This window comes from Ornithorhynchus anatinus, chromosome 15, assembly GCF_004115215.2.
Source record: "Ornithorhynchus anatinus isolate Pmale09 chromosome 15, mOrnAna1.pri.v4, whole genome shotgun sequence".
Taxonomy (NCBI): Eukaryota; Metazoa; Chordata; class Mammalia; order Monotremata; family Ornithorhynchidae; genus Ornithorhynchus; species Ornithorhynchus anatinus.
In genome coordinates this window covers 9345758-9371360 of record NC_041742.1, presented here as the reverse complement: position 1 = coordinate 9371360, position 25603 = coordinate 9345758, and the positions used below count along the sequence as shown (strand labels likewise).

At 46.1% G+C, this 25603-nt stretch overlaps 1 protein-coding gene across 2 annotated transcripts in view; it reads left to right on the top strand.

Moving 5' to 3' along the window:
• The first annotated feature begins 851 nt into the window (after nucleotides 1-851).
• Nucleotides 852-25603, top strand: part of RAB40B (RAB40B, member RAS oncogene family) — a 64185-nt gene continuing 39433 nt past the window's right edge. Inside the window, exon 1 of one of the 2 annotated variants that reach the window (XM_039914142.1) lies at nucleotides 852-1070. In XM_039914142.1, the coding sequence (XP_039770076.1) occupies nucleotides 929-1070 (142 nt within the window). In that variant the 5' untranslated portion in view covers nucleotides 852-928. The remainder of the gene's footprint in view (nucleotides 1071-25603) is intronic. The other variant, XM_029079749.2, reaches the window with a different exon arrangement.

Below are 25603 nucleotides of genomic sequence, written 5' to 3'. Positions count from 1 at the left end.
CTTGGGACAACTTGATAACCTTCTCTCCACCCAGCGCTTAGACTGGTGCTTGGCCCATCGTAAGTGCTTAACCAATACCAAAATTATTATTATTATAATATTGTGATGATGATGATGAGCTCTGGTCCCCAGGAGGGCGCCCCCTCGGGGGAGAGGGCAGTGTTGCTCGGCGGAAAGAGCCCAGGCTTGGGAGTCAGAGTTCATGGGTTCGAATCCCGGCTCTGCCATTTGTCAGCTGCGCGACTGTGGGCAAGTGACTTCTCTGTGCCTCAGTGGCCTCATCTGTAAAATGGGCATGAAGACCGGGAGCCCCACGCGGGACAACCCGATTCTCCTGTGTCTACCCCAGCTCTTAGAACAGTGCTCTGCCCAGAGTAAGCGCTTAACAAATATCAACATTATGATGATTATATCTGCTGCTTGTCAGCTGTGTGACCGTGGGCCAGTCACTTCTCTGGGCCTCAGTGACCTCATCTGGAAAATGGAGATGAAGCTTGTATCTGCCCCAGCGCTTCGAACAGTGCTCCGCACAGAGTAAGCGCTTACCAAATACCAACATTTTTACCAAATACCATTATTATTAAGAGCAGGGCCGCACGCGGGTGGGTAAACAGGCTCGGCCCCGCCCCCGGCTCCCCATTGGTGGAGCAGGGCTCCACCCCCCCGAGGGGCGGGGCCGGGGGCGGCCCTGCCGGTGACGGACAGGCGGGCGGGCCAATGACGGCGCGGAGGCGCCCTAGCAACGGCGGCGCCGTCCAATGGGCGTCGGGGAGGGGGGCGGGGCGCGGGGAGCTGTCAGGTTGTCGGGGGCGCGCGCCGGGGCAGGCGGGCTCCCCCCGCGCGCGTCCGGGGCCGGGGGCCGGGGCGGGGGGCGTCTCGCTCATAGCCCGCTCATGGGCCCGCGGCGGACGAGACGCCCCCGGAGAGGATGAACCACCCGGCCAGCCCCGTCAAAGCCTACGATTTCCTGCTAAAGTTCTTGCTGGTGGGAGACAGCGACGTGGGCAAGGGGGAGATCCTGGCCAGCCTGCAAGATGGAGCCACCGAGTCGCCCTACGGCTACAACATGGGTGGGTGCTGACACGGCCCGCGGCCCGCCCGGGGCACATCCTCCACCCCCTGCACCTCTGCCCCTTTGCACAGACAGGGCTTGGGGAAGGTGCTGCTTGTGCTGGAGATGTAGCTCAAAGGAGGGGATCCCCACCCCCATCTGCCCCTTTGCACAGACTGGGGTTGGGGAGGGTGCTGTTTGTGCTGGAGAGATGGAGCTAAAAGGAGGGCCCCCCCCCCCCCTCCCCAGCTGCCCCTTTTCACAGACTGGGGTTGGGGAAGGTGCTGTTTGTGCTGGAGAGAGGTAGCTAAAAGGAGGGGATCCCGCCCTCCCCATCGGCCCCTTTGCCCAGACTGGGGTTGGGGAAGGTGGCGCAACACAGATGGGGCTCAAAAGGAAGGCAGCCCTCCCTCTTCCCCCCCATCTGCCCCTTTGCACAGACAGGAGTTGGGGAAGGCGCTGCTTGTGCTGGAGAGATGGAGCTAAAAGGAGAGGATTCCTCCTCCCCATCTGCCCCTTTGCACTGGGATTTAGGAAGGTTGTGCTTGTGCTTGAGAGATGTAGCTATAAAGCGTGGGATTCCCCCCCCCCCCATCTGCCCCTTTGCACAGACAGGGGTTGGGGAAGGTGGTGCTTGTGCTAGAGAGATGTAGCTAAAAGGATGGGATCCTCCCCTCCCCATCTGCACCTTTGCACAGACTGGAATTGAGGAAGGTTGTGCTTGTGCTTAAGGGATGTAGCTATAAAGCATGGGATCCCCCCCTCCCCATCTGCCCCTTTGCACAGACAGGGGTTGGGGAAGATGGTGCCTGTTACATCTGTAGCTAAAAGGATAGGATCCCCCCACCCCTCATCTGCCCCTTTGCACGGACTGGGATCGGGGAAGATGGTGCAACACAGATGGGGCTAAAAAAGAAGGCATCTCTCCCTCTCCCCCACATCTGCCCCTTTGCACAGATGGGGGTTGGGGAAGGTGGTGCTTGTGCTTGAGAGATGTAGCTAAAAGGAGGGGATCCCTCCTTCCCCATCTGCCCCTTTCCCCAGACAAGGATCGAGAAAGTGGTGTCCCAGAGATGGGGCTAAAAGGATGGGATCCCCCCTCCCCATCTGGCCCTTTGCATAGACAGGGGTTTGGGAAGGTTGTGCTTGTGCTTGAGAGATGTAGCTAAAAGGAGGGGATTCTCCCCCCTCCCCATCTGCCCCTTTGACCAGACTGGGATCGGGGAAGGTGGTGCTCCAGAGATGGGGCCAAAAGAATGGGATTCTCTTTCCCCTTTCCCAGACAGGGATTTAGGAAGGTTGTGCTGGGGCTCCAGAGATTTGTCTAAAAGGATGAGATCCCCCTGCCTCCCCATCTGCCCCTTTGCACAGACAGGAGTTTGGAAAGGTTGTGCTTGTGCTTGAGAGATGTAGCTAAAAGGAGGGGATTCCCCCCTCACCATCTGCCCCTTTGCCCAGATGGGGATCAGGGAAGGTTGTGCTTGTGCTTGAGAGATGTAGCTTAAAAAGATGGGATTCCTCCCGCGCCCCCCCCCCCCAATCTGCCCCTTTGCCCAGACTGGGATTAGGGAAGGTGGTGCTCCAGAGATGGGGCTAAAAGGATGGCATCTCCCCCCAGCCCCCCCCTTCTGTCCCTTTGCACAGATAGGGGTTTGGGAATGTTGTGCTTGTGCTTGAGAAATGGGGCTAAGAGGATGGGATCCCTCCTCCCCATCTGCCCCTTTTCCCAGAGAGGGATTTGGGAAGGTGGTATTCCAGGGATGGGGCCAGAAAGATGGGATCCACCCATCCTGTCCCGTCCAATCCCCCCCCCGACACTCCCATCTGCCCCTTTGCACAGACAGGAGTTTGGGAAGGTTGTACTTGAGACATATAGCTAAAAGGATGGGATCAACCCCCTCGCCCCAAATCTGTCCCGTTGCCCAAATAGAAATTTGGGAAGGTTGTTGAGAGATGTGGCTAAAAAGATGGGATTCCCCCTTCTCCCATCCCCCACCAATCTGCCCCCTTTCTCAGAGGGATGGGAGAAGGTGGTGCTCCAGAGATGGGGCTATGAGGATAGAATCCCCCTTCCCCATATGCCCCTTTTCCCAGATTTGGGAAGGTTGTGCTTCAGAGATGTGGCTAAAAGGATGGGACCCCCCTACCCCATATGCCCCTTTTCCCACACAAGGATTTAGTAGGTGGTGCTGGGGCTCCAGAGATTTGTCTAAAAGGATGGAATCCTCCCACCCCATCTACCCCTTTTCCCAGATGGGGATTTGGGAAGGTTGTGCTTGAGAGATATGTCTAAAAGGATGGGATTCTCCCTCCCTCCGCCCCCCCCCCCAGTATGTCCCTTTACACAGACAAGGGTTTGGATTCCCCCCCCCCCCCCATGCCCCTTTACCCAGACAGGGATTTGGGAAGGTTGTGCTTGTAAGATTTGTCTAAAAGGATGGAATCCCCCTTCCCCACCTGCCCCTTTTCCCAGAAGGGGTTTGGGAAGGTCATGCTTGAGAGATTTGTCTAAAAGGATGGGATTCCCACCCCCTCCCTAGGTGCCCCTTTGCCCAGAGAGGGATTTGGAAAGGTTGTGATTGTGCTTGAGAGATGTGGCTAAAAGGATGGGATCCCCCCTCCTCATCTGCCCCTCTTGGGTTTGGGGCACGATTTAGGCTGCTTCTCCTTCCAGCGGTGCCCTTTGCCTAGAGACGGATTTGGGAGGTGTTGCTTGGGCTTGAGAGAGATGTCTAAAAAGATGGGATTTCACCCTGCCGCCCCACCTGCCCCATGTGCCTCTTTTTCCCAGAGAGGCATTTGAGAAGGTTTTGCTTGGGACTCCAGAGATGTGGCTAAAAGGATGGGATTCTCCACCCCACCCCCCACCTCCAATTTGACCCTTTTCCCAGAGTGGGATTTGAGAGGTGGTGCCTGTGCATTAGAGATATGTCTAAAATGATGGGATCCCTCCTTCCCATCTGCCCCTTTTTCCCAGACAGGGATTTGGGAAGGTGGTGCTGGGGTTCTAGAAATTTGTCTAGAAGGATGGGATTCCTTTCCCCTCCATCTTCCCCTTTTCCCAGAGAGGGATTTGGGAAGGTTATGTGTGGGCTCGGGAGATGTGGCCAAAAGGGTGGGATCCTTCTCCTCACCCCCACCCCATTTACCCCTTTTGTGTTTGAGGCTGGGTTTGAGCTGCTTCTCCCTCCTCTCCCTTCTCCCTCCCCTTTTCCCAGGGAGGGATTTGGGAGCTGGTGCTTGGGCTTTAGAGATTTGTCTAAAAGGATGGGATTTGGGAGGTGGTACCTGTGCTTTAGAGATTGGTCTAAAAGGATGGGATTCCCCCCTCCCCATCTGCACCTCTTTCCCAGAGAGGGATTTGGGAAGTTGGTGCTGGGGCTCTAGATATTTGTCTAGAAGGATGGGATTCCTTTCCCCTCCATAGGTTGTGCTTGAGCTCTAGAGATGTGGCTAAAAGGATGAGATTTCTCCTCCCCTGCCCTGCCCCCATCTGCCCCTTTGGAGTTTGAGGCTGGATTTGGACTGCTTCTCCCTCCTGCAGTCCCATTTTCCCAAAGAGGGATTTGGGAAGGTGGGGCTTGTGCTTGAGAGATTTGTCTAAAAGGATGGAATTTCCCCCCTCCCCATCTGCCCTTTTTTGGGTTTAGAGCCGGGTTTGGGCTGCTTCTCCCTCCTGCTGGTCCCCTTTTCCCAGGGAGTGATTTGGGAGCTGGTGCTTGGGCTTTAGAGAGTTGGCTAAAATAATTATAATTATGGTATTTGGTGCTTACTATGTGCCAAGCACTGTACTAAGCGCTGGGATGGGTACAAGCAAATTGGATTGTACACAGTTCCTGTGCCACATTGGGCTCACAGTCCTGATCCCCATTTTCCAGATGAGAACACTGAGGCCCAGTGAAGTGACTTGTCCAAGGTCACACAGCAGACAAGTGGCGAGCTGGGATTAGAACCCATGAAGTTCTAACTCCTAGGTCTGTAGCTCTATCCACTACACCATACTGTTTCCGGATGGGATCCCCCTCCCTGTCTGCCCCTTTTGGGTTTGGGGCTGGGTTTGGTTGCTGCCTTCTCCCACGGATGCTTTTTCCCACAGAGGGATTTGGAAAGGTGGTGCCTGTGCTCTAGAGATTTGTCTAAAGATTTCCCCTCCCTATCAGCCGCTTGGTCACAGATCCGAGGATTCCATTTCCCCTCCTCTCTTCTTTCCCCCAGGCCCTCCCCGCGAAAGATTGCAGGATCTTCCCTTCCAACTCCCCATTTAACCTACCTTTTCCCAACTTAACCCTCAACCCAGTGCCATCTGGGGAGAGGATACCCTCATTTGCCTGTTCCTGCTGGATTTCGGGCCGTGCCGACTTGCCGCCGTGCCATCCCAGGCGGCCCTTGGACCAGATGGTGCCCAGCGGGGGGGCGGGGGGGGGGGGCATTTTGGGCTCGGTGCCCAACCCAGAGCTCAAAGTTGAGGAGCATCATAGACTCTGGAGTTGGTTAAAGAACACTCAGTTCGCTCACACACCCACACGCACACAGTTGCCTGAGAAAATTATGCTGAACCAAAGGTTCTTATTCGTTTTCTGTAGACTGCAGGCTGGCAGGGAATGTTTCTGTTTATTGTTGTGTTGTACTCTCCCAAGTGCTCAGTACAGTCCTCTGCACACAGTAAGCGCTCAAATGCGGCTGATTACTGTTGATCCAAAGGAAGTACCTTGGCTGTGGGAGTTGGGGCACCTTATTCTTAGTCCTGGTTAATAATGATTGTATTCATTAAGGGCCTGCTAAGTGCTAAGCACTGATGCAGATACAGGATGAGTAGATCCAATCACCATCCCAGTCTCACATAGAGCTCACAGTCTAAGGGGGAGGGAGAAATGGGTATTTAATCTCCATTTTACAGTTAAGGAAACTGAGGCACAGAGACGTTAAGTGACTTACCCAAGGTCAAATGACAGGTAAATGTGGAGCTGGGATTAGAACCCAGGTCTCTTGAGTCCTAGGCCCATGCTCTTTCTACTGGGCAATACTGCCTCCCAGTTGCCTCCTGGGATTTTGCTAAGAGTGGTGTAGTTTTCTGACCAAAGAACTGCCTAGGGGATTCGGAAGAGTGCAGAGGCCCAGTGGGAATCCTGAAAATATAAAGAAGCGGAGTGGCCCGGTGCAAAGAGCACGAGCTTGGGCATCAAAAGGAAGTGGGTTCTAATCCTGGCTCTCCCACGGCTGCTGCGCGACCTTGGACAAATCACTTTTCGGTGCCTCAATTCCCTCAGCTGTAAAATAGGGATGAAGACTGAGTCCCACGTGGGGCAGGGACTGCATCCAACCTGATTTTCTTGTATCCACCCCAGTGCTTAGTACAGTGTCTAACACACAGTAAGAGCTTAACAAATACCACTATTATTATTATGATCCTCTGGCTTCTGGGGGAGGCCCAGACTGCAGTGACTATCGAGGTGGTGGTCTGGCGGATTATGGTTCAGCTTCGGCCCCTGGCCGTGCTCACTGCCGGCCCTAGTGGGTCCTGCCTGGCCTTTCCCAGTGTTTGGCCCCCAACCTGCCTAACCACTTGTTGCATTCTATTCCTTGGCGAGGAACACCAGGTCTGCTCTAATCACCAGCACTATTTTTGGTTGTGAGTCTCAAACCAGAATAGGAAAAGGGTAACTGGGCATGAAATTTTGAGGAAGAGGTGGAGAAAAGCGTTTTGAGGTTAAAATTCCTCAATGTCCAGTTTAAACTGGGATCAGGTCTGGAGGGGAGAATTCCGTCATTTGCCTCAAGTAATGGAATATTCAATTTACCTGGCGGTGTTTGTTCTGAGAAATGATTTCTAATAATTCTGGGGGAAAGATTTATTTTTGTATAGGTATTAGAAAAATCAATAGCCAAACCTATGAGAGAAGGGATGCTTCTGGAACGAACTGGAAGCACTCTGGAAATCTGAGTATTTTTCAAGTGCCATCAGGTCGAAATATTAAAGAAATTGATTGGATGAAACAATCTGGCTCGTTCCCCTTGACTAAACACACAGAGGCTATTGGACCAAATTAAACCATGGAACTTTTATGTTTGGAGACTTGCTGCTTGCTCTTCAGTATTTGTTCAGGAAATAGATTCATTTACTCAGTCGACATTATTTTTATATGCAGAAAAATCCTGTGCTTGGCGTCTTTGCTCAAAAAGAAACCTGAATCTTAGAACGAGACACCTAAGGTGAAGCTGAAAGCTGTATCTGAAAGATTGGATGTACTTGAATATACTCCGCATTTATTTTTGATTAGATTTCTTGTATTGCAAATTGGGAGGCTTTAAGGTTGAAAGTCACTGGAAGAAAGATAATGACCAAAGATAGCATCAGGTATGGGGATAAAATACTTATCCTTCTTCTTAAACTCTAAGTCCCATGTGGGATTGAGACACAGGAGGTCTGATCTTATTGTACTGAATCAGGGCTTAGCACAGTGCTTGGCACTTAGTGCACACTTAAAAAATACCACATTTATAATTATTATTGCATGCTGTGTTTGTGCCAGTATTATAAAGTAAGCACATAATAGGTCCATATAGAGTAGATTTGCCTAATTCTGATACCGAGTTCTTGTTGAAGCAGATTTTCATAATTCCACCTAGATTTTTTTTTTTAATTCAGGTGAGAACTTTAGTTGTTTTAAAGTGGCTGAAAGTTCACCTTTAGCTCTTGAGAAGCAAGAATTCAGGCACCAGCAGGTCTTCGCCCAGAATCCAGATGACTTAACAGAAGTATGACAGAATGGGAACATAGAAAGTGACTTAATCCATCAAAGAAAATCCATCATTCAGTAGCATTTGAGTGTTTCCTATATGCAGAGCGCTGTACTAAGTGCTTGGGAGAGTACAGTCCAAGAGTTCAAGGTCACATTCTCTACCCACAGTGATCTTCCAGTCCAGAGAGGGAGACAGACATTTATATAAGTAATTTATAATTCATAATTGAAAGATCTACAGAAGTGCTGTGGGATTGAGCAGTCGGGGGTGGGAGAGAGGGAGAATACCTAATGCCCAAAGTTCACAGATCCAGGTTCTTGGACAGTGCAGAAGAGAGAGGGAGCTGGGGATAAAGAGAGCTTAATCGAGGAAGGCTTCCTGGAGGAGTTGTGATCTTAACTAAATGCTCAGTGACTTGGATCAGAAAGGTGTGTGTTCAGTCTGTACTCTTATGATAGAAGAAATTTTAAACATTCCGCAGTTCTCAAAAGTGGCCAGGTTGCAATTTACCGAGCTAAGCATCGTCTATCGGGGTTTCATTTTATTTCTGCATTATCCTGAAGATGAGTTTCAAAAAACTAAGAATAATCTTGTCCAGAAAGGAATCACACTTCCTGCAGTGGATCCATTTAACAGAGCCGACTTAATACAGTAAGTGAGGTAGGCAGTTGCTTTGGGGAGAAGTATTTTATTTCCATTTTACAGAGAAGGAAAATGAGACCCAGAGAAGTTAAGTGACTCACCTAAGGTCACGTAGCAGTAACGCGTGGAGCCGGAATTAGAACTCGGATCTCGTGACTATAATATTTACAACAAACAGCTATAGGCTTCAGAAATGTTTTACATTTATAACTATTTTTATGTTTCTAATTTTCATACCTTGATAAGGAGATAGTGTTTTCATGAGGTTTATAAAGCCAGGGATGTATTATTAAGGCTTCATTCTGCCTTGTTTGTAGGCGAGGTGAGTCACTATGCAGCAATTCAATGAGATTGAGCCTACTCGAACAGTTCTTTCAAGTAGACAACAAGAAGGTTCTTTTCTTTTTAAAGGTATTAGGTGCTTACTTTGTGCCAGGCACTGTACTAAGCACTGGGGTAATACAAGATAATCAGGGTGGATACAGTCCCTGTCCCTGTCCCACATGGGATTCACATTCTAAATTGGAGGGAAGATGACTTAATCCCCATTTTGCAGATGAGGTAACTGAGGCACAGAGCAGTAAGCTCATCTCTAGGCTGTAAAGTCATTATAGGCAGGGACTTTGTCTACTAATCCCATGGTACTGTCTCCCAAGCATTTAGTACAGTCTTCTGGACACAGTAAGTGTTCAATAAATGCCAGTGACTGATTAAATGACTCGCCCAAGGCTACACAGCAGGCACATGGCTGAGCTGGGATTAGAACCCAGGTCCTCTGACAACCCAGGCCCGTGTTCATTCCACTAGCCCTTGCTATTTTCCATTTTTTTTTCCATTTGCCATGAATGTGTTATTCCTTAATGAGCTTTGTCATTATAATTAAATTTCAGTGCATTTTAACTTCACACTAGTCTGTTCCAAGGAAGTGGCATTCTGTGACTTCTTTTCCCCCACAAGCCTAAGAGGAGCAGCATGGCCTAGTGGATAGAGCAAGGGCCTGGGAGTCTGAAGGACCTGGGTGCTAATCCCGGCTCTGCCACTTGTCTGCTGCGTGACCTTGGGAAAGTCACTTCACTTCTCTATGTCTAAATTCCCTTGTCTGTAAAGTGGGGATTAAGACTGTGAGCCCCATATGGGACAGGGACGGTGTCCTACCTGATTAGCTTGTTGTTTCTATCCTAGGGCCTAGTTCAGTGTCTGGCCCATAGTATGTGCATAATAAATACCATTTTTTAAAAAAAGCCATACAGTGCTTGAAATATTAAAGGGTTTAAACTTGAATCGTTATATTCTTTGACAAGAGTAGAGCAGTTGGGTAGCTTCCATTAATGGAGAATTTTAAACCATTTCTTTATTTGCCCATAATGCTGACTTGTATACTGCCCTGAATGAAAAGCAAAGAGAGAGTCTTTATGTGCCGCAGATACTTCTAGCTAAGTGTTCTGGGGGAGTTTAAGAAAAAAAATTCCCGGTAGATGTTTTTATTTTCTCTCCAAGAAAGAACAGATTAATGTAGAGTGTTCCTTCCATGTGCATTCAGCTTCCTTTTCACAGCCCCCGCCACCCCCAAATGATTAGAAATGTCCTTGTAAATTATTAGCCAGCATTCAGCAGAAGCTGTGAGTAAGTGTATTAGCAAGAGGCCAGTGATGCCATTATAACGTAAATCTTTGATTCTTCCCCAGCGAAAGTGAGCCTCTAGCTCTTTTTAATTTATATTTTACATGCAGACTGTTGCCTAATCTTCCAGAGGGCGTGTGACTAAACCCATTTACTCATGAATCGGAATTAATTGTGGGTTATTTATGCTGTTATTTGTGGCAGTTGCCGTGATTGACATTTTTGTAATTCACAAACAAATCTCTAAAGGAAATGGACATGGTAAATTCTAGCAGACCCTGATGTTCTTAATCTGCCAAGTAGATTGGGTAGGTCAAAATTTCTTAGTTTTCTCTTGCTCCTTTAGAGGTCAAAATGGAAATGGATATGGCAAATTCTATCAGGCCCTGATATTCTTAATCTGCAAAGAAGATTGGCTAGGACAAAAATTCTTAGTTTTCTCTTGGTGAGAAAAAATAATAGGGATATGAATTGGTGAATTTCACATGGGTACCGTATTAGAACATTGGCATAATTTAAGAGATGTTAATACCATAACCTTAAGAAATTATTTTGAGTTTCTCTGACAATTACAATCGGGGCAAAGAATTTTTGTCACCTCTTCTTGGAACTCCTACCAAATTAGTAATTTCTGAATTGATTTTTTTTTTAAGAGAATTTTCCCTCCCTATCTTAGTTAACCGAGACAAGAATGACCAAATACAAGTAAGAATGAGGACCTAGAAGGCAGAGGTTTTGGACAGAGGGCCTTCACTCTTCCGTCGGCTGAGTGTCTGCTGTGGACTGAGCACTGTGCTAGACACTTGGGCCAGTCGAGTGGTGGTTAAAGACATAGTGTCTACCCTCAAGGAGTTTACAATCCATCGAGGGAGGTAGCTGACGCAAACTATAGCTAGTGGGGAAGGGGAGAAAGGGATACAACTGGGATAGGATAAAGACGAGGATGAGAGGATCCGGGAATAAATAACTGGACTGGAAAGGAATGCAGTTGGATATATATAGAGAGAGAGACCTATGGCGACTGTCTGTACATAAGGATTTAGGGGACGTTAGGATGATATGACCCAAGGGGGGTCAGGTTCTTGACTTGGCAGGGCCAGAGAAGGGATGAGTTGGATGCTAATTGAAGACCCCAGGAAGTCTGCTATTTTTTTTTTTTTAAATATTAAGCACTTACCATGTGCCAAGCAGTGTACTAACAGCTGGGGTAGGTACAGATTAATTGGGTTGGAAACAGGCTCTGTTCCACATGGGTCTGTCAATCTTAATCCCCATCAGTGCTTAGAGTGTTCAGTGCTTAGAACAGTGCTTGGCACATAGTAAGGGCATAACAAATTCCATCACTATTATACAGAAAGGAAACTGAGGCCCAGACTAGTGCCAATGCCGTTCCCCTACAGTCTGCTCCAAGCCTGAGCAGAGATCCCTTGCCCTGTGGCCAGGGAAGGGTTTTTTGTTTCTTTTATAGTGGTTTTTGTTCAACATTTACTTTGTGCTAGGCTCTGGGATAGATTGAAGCCAATCAGATTGGACACAGTCACTGTCCCACACTGGGCTCACACTCCTAATCCCCATTTTGTACAGATGAGGTGACCTGAAGTAAAGAGAAATGAAGTGTTTTACCCAGGGTCACACAGCAGACAACTGGTGGAGCCAGGATTAGAACCCATGACCTTCTGACCTCCAGGGCCAGGCTCTAAGTGGTAGGCCGTGCTGCTTCTCAGCAGGGTTGGCACAAGGGTAGATGCGGTGGCAGCAGCAGGGTTCGGGCTAGAAGGAGGACTTGTTTGCCCCACCCTGTTCCCCTAAACTGCCCTAGCTCAGGTTCAGATTTTCACCCCTAACCCCTTGCTTTCTCCTCCATCCCCGGCGTCAGGCCCACCTTGCAGAAACTCCAGCCTACGTTGGGTTCACGGTGCTCAGCCCAAGCCCCGACCCACCCCTTTCGAGAAGCAGGGTGGTTTAGTGGTTCGAGCACGGGCCTGGGAGTCATTCATTCATTCAATCGTAATTATTGAGTCTTTAGTAGGTGTCAAGCACTGTACTAAGTGCTTGGAATGTACAATTCGGCAACAAATAGAGACATTCCCTGCCCAGAGATGGGCTCCCAGTGTAAACGAAGTCAGAAGGCCATGGGTTCTAATCCTGACTCTACCCCTTGTCTGCTGGGTGACCTTGGGCAAGTCACTTCACTTGTCTGTACCTCAGCTACCTCATGTTTAAAAAATGGAGATTAAGTGTGAACCCAATGTGTGACAGGTTCTGTGTCCAACCTGATTTACTTGCATCTACCCCAGTGCTTAGAACAGTGTTTGGCACAAGCACTGAGCAAGTAACATAATTATTATTTCCAGAGCCTCTGTGATGTCACAGTGCAGTGACATCACAGAGTTGTTGCATCGTGATGTTGTCATGATGCTTTGAGCTCCTGCCTTCCCTGTCCCTACTTACATCTAGCCAACAAGGGGCCACCCTAGCAACCATTTTGATTTTTCCTCCGCCTCTTGAGCTTCCCAGGACATTCAGATAGGATGGTGGCCAGGGTCTGTTGGTCTCTTGGCAGTTGTCGTGTATCAGATTGTGTGTGTGCGTGTGTATCTGTGGTCATCTTCCATATTGAAAGAAGAGCACCACTGCTGGCGAAATTACTCTGGTTGTGGGGCTGAAAAGGCCAATGTGGGAGCCACAGTGGGTGCACAGAGGTTGTCGGCCCATTGTGGTGGTGTGTTTCCCTTTTGTGCTGGTGCCATTTTTTCACTTGCTTATCAGAGTGAGCTTTCTGTAGATAGAGGCTTCGGGTGAATCAGTAGAAAACATTACTGGACTTCTTTGAGAGAGAGGGAAAGAGAGTGTGTGTGTGTTTAGACAGTCAAATAGGGCAGCAGTGGGGCAGGTTTCTGCACTTCCATTGTTCTGTCTTGGCAAGTCTCCCACAGCAGTAGACAGTTTTTTTTTTAGAAATAAATAAGAATTAGAGCTCCCAGTAATCATCCTTCCTCACAGAGAGCTCGAACCCCACATTACCAAATCGTCATTTCGGCAAGAAATCTACTCCACCACTCTGCAGCCCAATTTTTTTCCCCAGCTTCTAACAGTCCAGCAGAGTGGCCTGAGTTTGTTCCTTCACCTGGTTCTTTCCTGGAGAAGGTGCTAAAAGAAGCAGCGAGATGGGCAGAAATCGGGAATCTCGACTCTGAAAGAGGGAGGAGAAGCATAATCTGCAAAATGGATTATCTGCTGAAGGAAAATAGGGGGCTGGAGAGGAACCTCAAATCTTTGGACTTCCAGCTATTTTAGTTAAAGGCCTAATGACTTCTGATTGCAAACTACAGCATCTTGCTTTAATAATATTGATGATGGTGGTGGTGGTGGTGGTGTTTAAGCACTTACCATGTGCCAAACACAGTACTAAGCACTAGAGTAGACAGAAGAACATTAGGTCTAGTTAGGAGGAAGGACAGGTATTGAATCCCCATTCTGCACACGAGGGAACTGAGGCCCAGTGAAGTGACTTGCCCAAGGTCACACAGCAGGTAAGTGACAGAGACAGGATTAGAGCCCAGATCCCTGCTCTTTCAACTAAGCTACATTACGTCTATCTTAATAGCAGCAGTAGTTTTTATTATTTATTGGTATAATTTAGTTGTATTGATTTGTGCTGACTGCGAGGAAAGAATGCACAGGTGGACTTTTGACAGAACTCCTGGGCTCCTAACCTAAAAGTAAGGAGGTTGGTGACAAACACAGAAAGATAAAATGGAACCATGAAAACACAAATCAACATGAGACCAGGACAGGAATAAATAAAAATAAAATTTAAGCTTTAGGGTATCGTGGCAAGCTGAAGATCAGAGTTTGTGTTTTTTAATTTTTCCCTGCAGAAATTTTCCATGAACTTGTCCCATACTCCCTGATGGGTGTTTATCTTGTCTTATGCCACGGAGTCGTCTCCAGCCCGTAGCGCCGCCATGGACAGATCTCTCCCAGAACGCCCCGCTGTCCATCTGCCATCGTTCTGGTAGTGGATCTTAAGAGTTTTCTTGGTAAAAATCCAGAAGTGGTTTACCATTGCCTCCTTCCGTGCAGTCAAATTGAGTCTCCACCTTCGACTCTCTCCCATGCCTCTACTACCCCGCATCGGTGAGTTTTGACCTGTATCAGAGTGCCTTCCATTCACTAGCCAAGCTAGGAATGGAATGGACAGGCCTCTTCTTGACTCTCCCTCCCGTAGTCGAGACTGATAGAGGGCCGGAAACTCTCCAGCTGTGACCCTGAGAGGGGGTTGATCTTGTACTAGTATTTAGTACTTACTGTGTGCAGAGCTTGTGGTCAGGGAAGGTGTTTACCAACTCTGTTATACCATTATATTCTACTTTCCCAAGCATTTACTACAGTGCTCCGCACACAGGTCTAAAATACCATTGATTTTTTTTTTATGGTATTAAGCACTTACTATGTGCCCAGGCACTGGGCTAGATAAAAGGTTGGACACAGTCCCTGTCCCACTTGGAACTCCCAGTCTTAATCCCTACTTTATAGATGAGGTAACTGAAACCCAGAGGAAGTGAAGTGACTTGCCCAAGGTCACACAGCAGATACATGGTGGAGTCAGGATTAGAGCCCAGGTCCTACTGAGCCTTGCCCATGTTTTTTACACTAGTTCATGCTGTTTCTCAATGGATTTATTGCAGAGCACTGTATTAAGCAGTAGGAAAGAAGACAATTAGGTTAGATTGAGGATTACTAGTTGATTATCCCTCCCAGTTTAATATTTTTGTAATATATCTTTTTGAAAATGTCTTAATCACCTCCAATGAAGACAGGCTAGCTTGAAAGCAGTAGCATACTTAAACACAAAGTTCTGTTTTTACTAGGGATATCAGGTTTTGACATCCCCTGCTTGCCCACCCTTGGAAGTGTCTGCCAGGGTTTATTTTATAACCCCAGGATTTCTCTTCTTGCGGAACACCGTGCTAAGGAAAATAATGGTATCTAAGCATGGCCTAGTAGATAGGGCACAAGCCTGGGAGTCAGAAGAGATCCTCAGATTCGGAGAGGAGGTTTCTGGATGGCCAAGAGCTTGTTATAGGCAGGGATTGTTTCTCTTTATTCCTGTATTGTACTTTAACCAAGCGCTTAGTAAAGTGTTCTGCACATGGGAAGCGCTAAATAAATATGATTGAATGACTCCAAACTGGGTAGTTAGTAGAGTTGGTAGTCAAGATCCCTGCCCACAAAGCTTAGGGTCTAGAGGACTGCACCCAGGAGGGACCCATTACCATCCTCTGTACCAAGGAGGCACTCAGTAAATACTGATGATGATATGGATGATGATGCTCTTTCAGGTGCCCAGCCAGTAAAGTGTGGCTGGAATGTTCTGGTGGCCTTGGAAGTGACAAATTGATGTGGGCCACTTAATCCGTATGGTGATTTTGGTTGGGTTTTTTTTTTTCCCCTTGTCTGCAACATTAAACACAAGCAGAGATTCCTTCTCTTTTATGGACCCATTTTTACCTATTGGGGAGTTTCTCATTGCAGAATTACCATCAGGGTCACAAAGTGGGGTATAGATCCACTTGCAGTTTGTACCTGAAAAGTTAAAATTATATAGGAGCGATATAAATAGAGAATTTTCCCCCCATGGAGCTAGGAAAATAGATCACAGAAGACTGCATCCGGATGTAATGATTTTTCCCCATGGCCTTTGTTTATTCCTGGAGTAATATGAGAGAGAATTTGCAAGTTCCAACACATGAAAAGTAAATAAAAGATTAGTGGGTTTTCTTTTTGAATGTCTGCCACCATACCATTTTCTTCTTTTTCTGATTGTCCCTTGTTTGCTTCTCTGTAACTTGGTTGATTGGTTCACAGTAATTGTGATATTTCATTTATTCAATAGTATTTATTGAGTGCTTAAATGTGCCAGGCACTGTACTAAACAGTGGGGTGAATACAGGCAAATCAGTTGGACAAAGTCGTCACAGTCTCAATCCCCATTGAAAGAATGAATGCTGCTTCCATGCCGGTTCAGAAATGATTTAGAAAACCACGAGGCTTCACCTCGTGACTTGCTTGGACTCCATTTTTCAGCTTCTAATTATTTTAACTTAGTCATTGCACTGAATTTTCCAGCTCCACATTGATGTCTAGGAAGAGTTTAGAAAGATGTAAAAACTTTGATGGGAGTACCTCTGAAGGAATCAGGAGGACTGCCAGAAATTCTTAAGGTCAAATAAAAGACTTAAGTTAGAAAAGATTTTCCCAATGCCATTCAAAGGGCAGTACTACATCTTTAATATTTGTTTTTAAATCCGCCCCAGCCAAATCACAGCCTTTCTCTTTCCGTTTCCAACATATAATGTCTCCGAACTGGGAGGAGAAATGGTGGCCATATGTCATTTCTGTCTCAAGATGTTAAATTTTTGTACTCATCATGCGGCTTTATAAATTGATAGTCATCCATCCCTGTAAGGTTAAGAAACAAAAGTGATTTTGCTTGTGCTAAACAAGGTTACGTGACTTTAATTGTTAACATTCTTCCAGATATTGTTGCCTGGACGTCTGTCTCGAAGGGGATGGCAGAGAGAATTTGTTTTGTTTGAGCTAATAGCTTCTCAAAATACAGAGTCTCAGCAAAATGAAGAAAACAAGTAGAGCAGATGGGACACATTAGTTGGTAAAAGCTTACTTATATCCATCCAATTAATACTGCTACCGATATAATGTTTTTCATCCAAATATCTCCAGGTTTTTCTTAATATGAACCCACTAGTCTTTCCCCCTTAATTGAGTCTTTAAGGAAAAGAACCTTTTCAAAATGTGCAAGAGTTCTTCTTTTTTTAAAATGGAATTGAAGTCATTACTATGTGTCTAACACTGTAAGTGCTGTGGTAGGTACGAGCTAATAAAATCAGACAGACACTCCTTGTCCTACGTGGGGCTGTTAGCACAGAGTCCTGTACTAAGCACTTGGGAGAGTATAATTCAACAGAGTTGGTAGACACGTTCCTAGCCTACAAGGAGCTTACAGTCATTAATTCATTCATCATATTTATTGAGCTTTTACTGTGTGCAGAGCGCTGTACTAAGCACTGGGGAGAGTACTGTACAGTCCTAGAGGGAGTTTACAGTCTAAAGGTCTGATAGATTAAATCATTTGAGCAGCCGAGGACGAGCCTGTAGAACTGGATGAAGAAGCAGCGTGGCCTAGTGGATAGAGCATGGGCCTGGGAGGCGGAAGGACTTGGGTTCTAATGCTGACTCTGCCACCTGTCTGCTGTGACCTTGGGCAAATCACTTCCTTTTCCATTTCTCAGTTTCCTCTTCTGTAGAGACTGAGACTGTGAGCCCAGTGTGGGACAGGGACTGAGTCCAAACTGATTTGCAGGTATTCATCCCAGTGCTTAGTTCAGTGCCTGGCACATGGTTCTATTCTCTAGGCTATGCTGCTTAAGAAAAAACCAAAACACACAGACTTCCTTCCTGCCTCCTCTGCAACTTGCTGGTGTGATATTGGAGCACCGAGGAGCGGCAGAGCCGGGGTTAGGAAGCGGCGAGAAAATGTTAAATGGGGGCTTGTGTAGGCAGATTTTAGTTAGCGCCTTGTCATCCTTGCAGTGGTAAAATGGTTCAGGGGAGGCGCAGCTCAGAAGAAAAGTCGTGAAGGGTTTGAGGCCCTTAACAATTCTGGAAATGAGCATTGAATTTTTTGCATTTAGAAGAAATATGGAATTGGGACACCACCCTTTCTCTCCCTCCCCACCCCCCAACATGTTTAATTTAAATCACGGTTGGCAATCTTTTTCCCCAAGGAGGGTAGCCTTCTCTCTGGTGCGGCTGTAGTAGGCGTTAGTCCCGGGAAAGAAAGACAGATAATTTTTTAAAATGATATTTGTGTTTACTAAGGGCTCAATTTGCTTATATCCACCCCAGTGCTTAGTACAGTGCCCGGCACATAGCACTTAACAAATACCATTAAGTGCCAGGCACTGTAGTAAGTGTAGTAATCTGCCCCACAGAGGGTTGTCAATCTTAATCTCCATTATACAGATGAGGTAACTGAGGGACAGAGAAGTTAACTGACTTGCCCAAGATCACACAGAAGACAAGCAGCAGAGCTGGGAATAAAACCCAAGTCCTGTGACTCCCAGGCCCCTGCACTTTCCACTAGGTCTTGCTGCTTCCCCCCTCTTTGCTGACTTTTTTTTTTTAAATGGTATTTAAGTGCTTACTATAAGCCACGTACTGTACTAAGTGCTCAGGAAGATACAACCTAATCAGGTTGGGCACAATCTATAGCCCACACAGCACTCACAAGCTTAATTCCCATTTTACAGATGAGGGAACCGAGGTACCGAGAAGTGAAGCGACTTGCTCAAGATCACACAGCATCCACTGGGGAAGGGGGAATTAGAACCCGGGTCTTCTGACTCCCAGGCCTGAGCTCTATCCACTAGGCTATGCTGCTTCCCCCCTTTGCTGACTCGGTTGCCCTGTGCCACCTCCAGCCATCTTGGCTCCCTGCTTCAGGCAAGCGGATTTGGAAGTTGGAGAAGATGGCCCAGACCCCAAGTAGAAAATCAGGACAGAGTCAATGCAGCTTGTCATCTAAAGAAACCTGGCCCACCTCCAGGTTAATCTGGGCACTGCCAATGGTAGGCATCTGTAAAGCCAGCTGGATTCAGCCCACATGAAGGGGGCTGATGGTCCCTGATTTATACCATTTGAACCTGCTCCTTGCCGAAAACTTGAGACATCTCCATGCCTGAGGTTTGGAGTGCCTGTATGTTTTTATACATTGGGTCTGCTATTTAAATTCCATCTTTTGGAATACCTCTTCCTACAATTTTCAGAATTTAATAATGAATGGAAAAAGACCCCCTTCAATTTAGTTCTCATTCTAGACTGTGAGACGGTTGTGGGGAGGGATTGTCTTTGTTGCTGAATTGTACTTTCCAGGGCGCTTAGTACAGTGCTCTGCACACAGTAAGTGCTCAATAAATATGATTGAATGAATCTAAAGTATATCTAATGTATTACGCTTAAAAGTAAGAGCATAAGGAATGTCAGTCCAAATTAGAGCAAGTAGTCCACCATTCTCAGTTTTCTGGGAGGAACAGTGTGATAATGGCCTTCTTGACATAGACCCACAGGGCCTCGGAGTCAGGAGATCTGGATTCTAATCCTGGTTCCATTCCTTGCTTGCTGTGTGACCTAGAGCAGTCATTTAGCATCTCTGAGCCTCAATTTCCTCCTCTGTAAAATGGGGATTCAATACCTGTTCTCCCCCATAGTGAGTCCCATTATGTTTTGGGGATTTCAAATAAATCATTTTGTCTTGTAGCTACCCCAGGGCTTAGCACAGTCTTTGGCACATAGTAAGTGCTTAACATAAACCACTATTATTATTATTATTATTATTATTCTCTGAGCTTCAGTTTCTTCGTCTGTAAAATGGGGATTCCCTACCTCTTTTCCTTCCTACTTAGATTGCGAGTCCCTTGTGGGACAGGAACTGTATCTTTCCTGATGATCTTGTATCTGCTCCAGTGCTTAGCACAATGCTTGGCACCTAGTAAGCAGTTATCAGATATCAGGACATGCATACTGTAGTCCAAGTTTTCTTTAATGCAGAGTTCAACGGTAACCTAACCCCTGTAACCGAGCGAACTTAACTTTCCATAGCTTCCTCTTTTCTTCTCCCACCCTCTCCAAGAATAGGATTAAGCAGGTGGCTGCAGATGGAAATAGATTACTAAATTAATGATTTGCCCGTTCATATTGCAGAAGCAGCCAAAATTACTGACAACTGGTTGACACTTAGTTGTTCGATTGGTTTCCTCTTATTTTTAGAAGGAACGGTGCCTCTTTGCTGTGTTCAATAAAATCTATTCCTTATTAATTTCCTTTTTTATGGCATCTCTTAAGCACTTACTGTGTAGCAGGCATTGTATTAAAGTACTTGAGAAGACACAAAATAATGGGGTTGAACAACAGTCCTTGTCCCACATGGGGCTCCTGGTCCTAATCTCCATTTTACAGATGAAGGATCTGAATCACAGAGAAGTAAAAAGACTTGCCCAGAGTCACGCAGTAGGCAGATGGCAGAGTGGGGATTCGAACTCAGGTTTTCTGACTCCGAGGTCCAAGCTTTTTTTCACTAGAGCACAGTGCTTTTCAATTTAATTGTTACTTTATGAGGTGGACCAGGGCGGTTCAATTTTATGTATCCTAGGTGAAGAAAAGAAAGTGTTTACACAAATACCATTTGTCTGGGGAATTTGCCACAGGCTGATTAGTCAACAAACTTTATTTCAGGATTGCAGTGTCCTGTAGGGAAAGAGAGAGTTCAGACTGTAGGTCTAAACAAGATAGACGTTACATAGTGTTGTTAAATTGAAATAAATCATTTCACTGTAATGTTTTAGTACCTCCTGTTAGCTGAACAAGGGACGTCATTTGGGATTGCTTATGTGGGTAGGCACAGCTGTGTCTCAGAGCTTATCTTTTTGGATCAACATTGTTTTCGTGGAAAAAAACAACTTCATGTTTGGTCATGATTAGAGCGGTCTCACTTAATAAATGAAATTTCACCTTTGGAGCCATCTATTCAGATGTAGCTCTTATCGGAAACAAATTGGATTCGTCATAGTCTTGCCACTCTTAGATCTTCCCTGAAGTTAGATAACTGGTATCCAGCATCTGCTGTAGTTCCTAATTCCTATAGTAATAATGGTATTTAAGTGCTTATTTGTGGGCCAAGCACTCTACTAAGCGTGGGGGTCAATACAAGGTAATCAGGTCCCATGTGGGGCTTAGCTGAAGGAGAAGGAACAGGGATTGAATTCCCATTTTGCAGATGAGGGAACTGAGTCATAGAGAAGTTATGAGACTTGCCCCAGGTCATACAGCAGACAAATGGGTGAGCTCATTGGAGAAGAGGAAATGAGGGTGTAGTCAGGAAAGACCTCCTGGAGGAGGTGTGCCTTCAATAAGGCTTAGCAGGTGGAGCCAGTGGTCATTCAGCATGCATGAGTTAGGGAAGGCATTTTGAAAAGTTGAACCACAATAGCTAAGCATCCTACCCCTCAAACATATTGTGTTGGATCAATCATATTTGAGTTCTTACTATGGGCAGAGCACTGTACTAAGCGCTTGGAAGAGCACGATTCAATAGAATTAGTTGACACGTTCCCTGCCCACTTTGAGCTTGCAGTCTAGATCACTGAAATATCGAGAATGGCCCGCAGAAATCATAATAATTGTGGTCTTTGTTAATGTGCCAAGCACCGTACGAGGACAGGCGTAGATAGATAATCATCGGATCAGAGTTGCTGTCCCTCAGGGATGTCTCAGTCTGAGTAGGAGGAAGGTTAGGGGTCGAATGCCTATGTTACAGCTGAGGAAACTGAGTCCCAGGGAAGTTCTGTGAGGTGCCCAAAGGTCATCTGGCAGTTAAGTGGCAGAATTTGGATCAGAACCTCCATTCTCTGACTCCCAGACCTGTACTTTTTCCATTAGGTCACTTTTTCTCTAACCCTCAGCCCAGTCCTGGCTCTTAAAGTGGCTTTTGGCAATTGATTTTGATCAACAATCGAACTCTGATTTTGATAGTTGATCATTTCATGGAGCTTTTTGGGTTTGGGGTTTGTTCGGTTTTTACAATTTGTCTTCAGGCAGTCAGAGATCTATTTGGGCAGGAAAATAAGCCACCTATACCCACTCTCTCTCCCTGTAATTGTGTACCATGTAGAAAAACAATACAAGGTGAGGAAAAAAAATCCATTTTGTACCAAATAATCCACTTCAATAGGTTTGTCTAGGACAGGCAATCGCCCGTTGATTTGAATAATCTGTGTTTTATAGGCGTGTAAATGTCTTTCCTCTACTATGAATCACCACAAAAGCCCACATCTGCCAATTACAAGCCTAAGAGGGTTGTAAATTACTTTGCTTCCATGATGGTATTCAATCAACCTGAACCGAACAATCGAATTTGTCACACACAAAAAATGAAGTGCAAATTAAGAGTATAACTGCATTTAAAATTAGGGTCTACTGGACTTGGATAGAAATTAGTCTTTTATTTAAGCACGTACTATTCTGGAATTATTATGCAATTACTGTGCAGATTCAGAAGGCACATGGTCTGGTAGAAAGAGCCCATACCTATGAGTCAGAGGATCTGGGTTCTAAGCTCAGCTCTGCCATTGGCCTGCTGTGTGATGCAGAGATAGGTGAAGTGACTTCCTCAGCCTCAGTACTTCCATCTGTAAAATGGGGATTCAATATGTAGTCTCTCCCCCCCCCACCCCGTGCCCCCCAAGTAGACTGTGAACCTCATCAGGGTTCCTATCTTATCTTGCGTCTACCCTGGTTCTGCCACTTGGCTGTGTGACCTTGGGCAGGTCACTTAACTTCTCTTTGCCTCAATTACCTCATCTGTAAAAAGGTGATTGAAATTTTTTAATCTTGGATAAGCCCACGAGGGGCTAATCCACTCCAGAGCTTAGTACAATGTCTGACACATAGTAAGTGCTTAACAAATACCACTATTGTTATTGTTACCCCAGCGCTTACTACAGTGCTTGACACATAGTAAGCACTTAACAAGTACCACAGTTACTATTATGCCAAAGTTTTCACTTTCAGCTACAGGCATTTTCCTTGGCAATTGTCTTGAAAAAACCTTGGATGAGTTGACTCAATCGAATTGTACTTTCTGTGACTCTTGTTCCCGTAACACTGGCTTTTGTGATGTGGGAATATTAAATCGCAGAATTTTGAATAGAACTGTACATTAGTCTTAGCTGCATTGAATATGGTTTCACAGAAGCCACTGGTGAAATAACGGCTTCTTGGCGTTCTTCTCTAGACTGTAAGCTTGTGTAAGGAGGAAGCATGTCTGTTATATTTTACTGGACTCAAGTATTTAGTAAAGTGCTCTGCACACAGTAAGCACTCAAATACAATAGAATGAATGAGAAAGATGAGTTGGAGGAAAAGTGAGTAGGTTGGCATTAGAGGAACAAAGTGTGCAGGCTGGGCTAGGAGAGTAATGAGGTGAGGTTGGAGGGAGCAAGGTGATGAAGTGCTTTAAAGCCAATGGTGAGGAGTTTTCGTTTGATGCGGAGTTGGATGGGCAACCACTGTAGTTTTTTGAGGAGTGGAGAAACATGTTCTGAAAGTTTTTGAAGGCAAATGATCTGGATGGCAGAATGGAGTATGGACCAGAGCGGGGAGAGAGAGGAGGCAGGGAGGTAAGCAAGGAGGCTGATAGAATAATCAAGGCAGGATAGGTTAAATGCTTGAGCTAATGTGGTAACAGTTTGGATAGGATGGGGCAAACTTTGGGATCATTGTGAAGGAAGAATGGACAGGAGTAAGTGGCTTGAATATGTGAGATGAACGAGGGAGAGGAGTCAAGGATAAATACCAAGGTTACGGGCTTGTGAGACAGGAAGGATGGTGGTGCCATCAGCAGTGATGGGAAAGTGAGCGGGAGGACGGGGTTTGGGTAGGGAATATAAGAAGTTCAGTTTTAACCATGTTAAGTTTGAGGTGATGGGAGGACATCTAAGTCGAGATGTCTTGAAGGCAGGAGGAAATGAGAGACTGCGGAGAGGGAGAGACATCAGGGCTGGAGATATAGATTTGGGTGTCATCAGCATAGAGGTGATAGTTGAAACTGTCTGAGTGAATGAGTTTTCCAAGGGAGTGGGTGTAGATGGAGAAAAGAAGGGGACCCAGAACTGAACCTTGAGGGACAACCACAGTTAGAGCGTGGGAGGCAGAGGAGGAGCCCATGAAAGAGGCTGAGAAAGAGCATCCAGAGAGAGAGAACCAGGAGAGGACAGTGTCAGTGAAGCTGACGTTGGAAAATGTTTCCAGGAGAAGGGAGTGGTCAACAGTGTCAGAAGCAGCCGAGAGGTTGAGGAGGATTAGGATGGAGTAGAGACCATTGGATTTGGCAAAAAGGAGGTGATCAGTGACCTTTGAAGTTTAAATCCCCCTCTCCCTGCATTGGCAGCACTTGCGGTCGCTTGATGCAACCTGAGGTGACTGCTTCTTTTCATTTGATGTCTTGGGCCAATGTGGCCTAGTGCCTAGAGTTCAGGCTTGGGAGTCGGAAGGATCTGGGTTCTAATCCCAGCTCTGCCACTTGTCTGCTGTGGAACCTTGGGCAAGTCACTTCTTACCTCATCTATGAAGTGCAGATTAAGACTGTGATCCCCATGTGGGACATGGACTGTGTCCAACCTGATTAGCTTGTACCCACCCCAGTGCTTAGTTCAGTGCCTGGCACATTTATAAACACTTAACAAGAGCCTTAAAAAAAAAAAAAACAGCAACATAGAAGTCACCCAAAACCCTGTGACAGAGATGGGGAGAATCTCGAAGTGAATTTAAGATCCTTTTTTTCCTGTTCTCTTAGCTAGTTGTATTCTGTGCTCCAATGTCCCCAAACTCTATCTTCTTTGGTAGGTGGAATCTTAGACTTTAGAACAGAAGGAGATGGAGCATGGAAGGATTAAGGAGATTTAGGTTCTAATCCCAGCTCCACCACTGGTTTGCTTAATCTCTCTGGGCCTCAGTTTCCTCAGGTGTAAAATGGAAGAGTGCTTAATGGAGTGCTGGGCATGTAGGAAGCATTTAACAAAAATCACTATTATAGCTAGGTTGTTCCACCCCCCCCCCCCCCCCGCCTCCTGCCCCCAATTTGAAAGTTCGTGGAGAGCAGGGGTTGTCTACCAACTTTATTGTAAACTTCCAAGTGCTTTGTACAGTGCTAGGCACACAGTAAACCCTCAAATACCACTGATTTATAACTAGTCACCCTATATCTTCGACTTATGCTGTGCGGGACAGACATCAGGTGGGACTATTCGTGTGTAATCCCAGAACGAATTTGGTGTTTAGGCACATTATTTTGTTAACGCTTTACAAGAGTGTAAAGACTGAGAGAGTTTCATTCGGGTGTTGAGAATCTACAGCCGAGACAGAAAATACAGCAGGATTGTTCGAGGAAGGAAACGGTTCGATGGGCTCAAATAAATGCTGATTTTATAATGGGCCTTAAATTAGACTTGGAGGTTCATAACCTGGATTTTGTTGTTTTCCTTTTTATGCTATTAAATCAGGTTCTATCAGATTCCAGTGAGGGCAATGGAAATTAAAATGTCACACTCCTAAGGAGTTATTGGGATTAGATTTCGGTGTGGTAGTTAGAAATCGAGTCATTCTTGAGACGTTTGTTTTCCATTTGCTTACTGTTAGTGAAATTCCAAGATGTGAGTGGCGATTACACTTTCTTGGGGGGGATATGTCATCAGATAGTACATCTGTTTTCAATACTTAAGGAGGCCTTTCTCTAAAAGTTAGTACTTCCGCAGAAATTCAGAGTTTGTTCAAGATTTAAGCAAGCAAAGGTTTTGCAAGGAGTGGAAATACTCCCCCCCACCCCCATTAGAACCTTAATCTTCACCCTCGGAGGTTAAAACAGTAATAAGCAAAGGCCTAGGAGTCAGAGGAGCTGGGTTCTGATCCTGG